General features: G+C 37.0%; 1 protein-coding gene across 1 annotated transcript in view; it reads right to left on the reverse strand.

The window, feature by feature from the left end:
• Positions 1 to 1,532: 1,532 nt before the first annotated feature.
• Positions 1,533 to 4,457, reverse strand: part of SCN7A (sodium channel, voltage-gated, type VII, alpha subunit) — a 90,111-nt gene continuing 87,186 nt past the window's right edge. Inside the window, exon 25 of the mRNA XM_006867034.1 lies at positions 1,533 to 2,575. Coding sequence (XP_006867096.1) covers positions 1,533 to 2,575 — 1,043 coding nt within the window. The remainder of the gene's footprint in view (positions 2,576 to 4,457) is intronic.

Raw genomic sequence — 4,457 nt, forward strand, 5'->3', positions numbered from 1 at the left:
AATTATAATAGTTAAGGCTTAAGATCATGCATTCATACTAAAATACAATTATTAATACTTGAAGGATATTAAATGTGATACAACATATTTAAAGCCAATACTATACCTATTATCTTATTAAATCCCTTAGGATTTCGTAGGCACATTGAAATCAATTTTTGTATAAAGGGGATAAACACCAAAATCTCAAACTGAATGGGTATAAGTGACTCTATTTTTATAAAGAGAGTAAGTAGAACATCTACTTGTAGCTGTCTTATTAGAAAATGTCCACAGTGAAACTAATGTTTAGGGGTATAAAGTTTTTTAAACATAAAACATTTTCTAGTGTCATTATGTGTATGGTGAGATAAAGCATTAACAATAGCAACAACTAAAACTTAGAAAGATAATTGAGTGAGTAAAAACTAATTTGCATATACTAATGTTATAAATCAATAACAACAATAACACACTTAGTTTTTTACCTCTTAATTCCCAGTCCTCACAATCTGAGAATCATTTTCTTTCTCTAAGTCATAAAAAATCATCAAGTACAGTGAACAGTACTTAAAAGTGGACAGTTTCCTAATTAAAGACCAAGACACATAGAAAGGTTAGAGACACAACTGTAGCCCTCAACACTCCTAATTCATATTATCCCATGTATCTGCTTGATCTTACTATTCAATGTTACATCTTGAATAAATGGTTAAAACACTGTTTTATGATACGATAAAGCTTACATCTATTACCATTTTCTCTATCACAACATTTTAGTAAATGTATGCTTTCAAAAAATATATAAATGAGAAAAAAGAGTGTAGGTTACAAGTGTAGTTCCTGTATACTTCTTGTACTATAATCCATCCCACTGCAGAGCTAGAGCTTAAGTAGAACTAGACAAAGACATGAGAATTGAGGAACCATAGAAGAATGAAACACTGTTAATTCTTATGATCAAAAAGAATAAACATTTAAACAAGAACAAGAAAAAAAATGTCTCCAAGCAGACTTAACTAACTGTGATTTTAATCAGCCTGAGAGTCTGCAGTTGAACTGAAAGGCAAGTTTTAAGGAATTTCTTACAAAAATTCATATTTTTCTAGGCAAGTTTATGATTTAATAATTCATAGCATCTCGGTATTTTTAAAACACCATTCCACATTAAGAACTTTTTTGTAACTAAATCCTATTAGTGGTGATTAGTGGCCATCAAGTTAAAATAGACGTAAAATATACAAGACCCTTTTGCTGCTAATTCACTCTCCAGACGAAGCAAGAGTCATCCAAGTCATATGGAGAAAATGAACACTGGACTGCCAAACGGCAGCTTTAAACTCTTTAATTCACTGCAGCAATATTATGGGAGCTGTCTTTGTATCATAGATTTAGTAGACCAGATATATGTGTATAAATATAATGTGAATTTCACAATCATGCTTAACTTGATTTGATCTTTGCTTTCATTTCTCTGATCTTTGCTTTTATTTATGAATTAAATTTTCAACATTTTGTGATATATGAAGAAGGTGAAGGGGTGTTATGTGGGATTAGATTTGGCCTTGAATAACTGACTTTTCCTCAGCTTTATCTTTAACTTCCTCCTCCTCATCTATCATATGGATATCTGATGTATTTTTGTCATTTTGCCTCAAACGGTAACTTTTATAAGCACGTTGAATGATGGTGGCTGAGACTGCCTCTTGTTTTCGTTTTAGGGTAGTTGTAATTGGCTCATATGCAATCTTAAAAGGGTTGGCTAACATAAACCCAGTTTCTATCTCTGAAAGGACTTTCTCCATCCTTTCATCTTTACCCAAAACTCGTTTTGTAAGAGCAAGTAAGATATCAAGACAATGAATTCTGTCTCCAACAGCCATGGGAAGATCCATGGCAATGATCTGACCCTTGTTTGGTTTTGCCAGGAGAAGAGGAGGATCAAGAGCAGCTGCAAAGTCTGAAAGCTGGCTAGAATCTATGTATTGGGTTCTATCAGGATCAAAACTCTTCCATACCTGAAAAAACTTCTTAAAATCATCTTCACTCAAAGTCTTGGCTTTTTTTTTGGAAACAGTATGAATGAACTCCATGACAACAACAATGTACATATTTACAATGATCAGCCATGATATGAGAATGTAACTGACAAAATAAATTATCCCAAAGTAGGGATTACCACAGTCTCCTTTAATCTGGGTCCCAGGGTTAATTTTATCAGGATCACAGTCAGACCATTTACTGTTGAAAATTGCACTGAGCATTCCATCCCAACCAGCAAATATGGTAACTTGAAAAATGCAAAGCATACTGCTGCCGAAGGTTTCAAAGTTAGACACATCGTTGATTCCAGCTTCCTTTTTAACGTAGGCAAAATTGTACATTCCAAAGATGGCATAAATAAACATGACCAGGAAGATGAGAAAACTGAGGTTGAGCACTGCTGGGAGGGACAGCATCAAAGGAAGCAGCAGATTATGGAACACTTTCGGGCCTTTCCCAAGACGCAGGATGTGGATGATCCGTGAGAGAAGTATCAGTTGAACAAGGGATGGAGATACAAGAGAGTATCCTACCATCATAGGTAGAAATAGCCCTTGGAGTAGAAAAAGATAAAGCAGTAAATAAAATTATTTAAATTCAGCTGTATTTGTTGTTATTGTTAGGTGCCATCGAGTCTGTACCGACTCATAGTGACTCTGTGCACAACAGAATGAAACACTGCCCAATCCTGGGCCAACCTCACAATTGTTGCCACGCTTGAGCCCATTGATGCTGCCATTTAGAGGAATATAAATTATTGTATATACCATTGTTGTTTCTGTAGATAATAATGATTTGCTTAATCCACCCCATTAAACAATTTGAACCCATTGAAAGTTTGGATTAACCAAATTTTAACTGTGGCAATATTCACGATATCTACCTTAAGAATTGTTGTTAAGTGCCGTCAAGTCAGTTCTGACCCCTGGTAACCCTGTATAGGGTTTCCGAGGTGCAGCTGATGAGCTTGAACCATGACCTTGTAGATTAAACTGATTTTGCAGTCTAGTGCATTAACCCAAAGTATCACACCAATATTACAGATCAAATACTTCTGGAAGCATTGATGGCATGGGTCTATAATGTAAAATAGTAGTCACTGTTTTTTACTGATGGCTCTTGGCTTGAGAAATATAGGTAATTCTAACCTTTATTGAATGTCTTATAGAGATGTAATTCAAGTATGAGAAAACAAATGACAAAATTTCTGTCCTCAAACATTTTATAATCTAGAAAGTAGAGATAGACACTTTACCAAATTACAACTCAAGGCAGAAAGAACTATTTCATGAATATCATTACAAAAATGTTTGACATTTACCGATTTAAAGAATATAATTTAAGGTACTTATTTCATACATAATATTTGGGAAGGAGTTCTGGTATGTCACTGTAGGATAAGCACTGGACTGGTAACTGCAAGGCTGGCAGTTCATATCCATCAGTTGCAACCTGGAAACCCTATACGGGTTGCTGTGAGTTGTAACTGATTCAATGGCACTTAACAGCAACACTTGGACCCTTAGGAGCATTAGATGTGAATTGCATAGAGTTTTGGGGTTTTTTATATGTTTTATTGTGAATCATGTGATAGTTTATACGGGAGAACATTAGCTTTACATTCATCCTATCTTATGTCATTTCATTGCCATGGTTACAATCCCCTCCATGCATCATCAACCAACCAAAGGGCATACTCCACAAGCCTGCCCCTCAGTCGTCAGCACACAGCTGCTCCATCTCTCCACGTCATTGTCTCTACCTCCATCTGTGGCATCACTGTTTCTCTGGGTGAGGTCCTGCATTCTGCCCTTGATGGTCCCAGGGATCTCCGCTCCAGGACTGCAAAGTCACTCACTCCCCTCCTTTTGCTACAAAACGTCCAACTTTACATTCCCAACCCTCACAGTCAGTCTTGATAGCAATCATTCACTATTTTGCCACATGAGTGCTATCCCCATCTCCTTTCATCAGCCCACCCAGACAGGGTAGATACTACTCAGTGGAGATTCTACTCTCCTCTGCACCCTCTGGATCTAGGCTCCCTCTTGAAAGCTTGTAAGATAGTCACTTCTTGCCTTTGTAGCCCCCCCATTTTGGGTAGCCAATGTCCAAGTTGCCCACCCCTGTCTACCCTGTGTATCGAGGGAATGGGAATGAGCCTCACAGTAAAAATGTGTTCCCTCTTTTGAGCTACTGCATGCACAGACATAGGTCAAGTTCACCAAATTGTATCAGATTACTCTTTTTTTCCTCTTCTTTCTTCGTCTAGTTGAGTTCTGATCATCCAGCCATTGAAGCCAGGTCAAGTGGGTATTATCTGCAAGTGTGGGTGTTCTTGTGCATAAGCCCTCTCTTCTTATCAGCTTTTTTTGAGTGCCCTCCCACCTACATCTGTGGAAAGAGAAGATGGAAAAGCTCCATATCATCAGTGA

The sequence above is a fragment of the Chrysochloris asiatica genome, unplaced genomic scaffold (assembly GCF_000296735.1).
Source record: "Chrysochloris asiatica unplaced genomic scaffold, ChrAsi1.0 scaffold00099, whole genome shotgun sequence".
NCBI classification, from domain to species: domain Eukaryota; kingdom Metazoa; phylum Chordata; class Mammalia; order Afrosoricida; family Chrysochloridae; genus Chrysochloris; species Chrysochloris asiatica.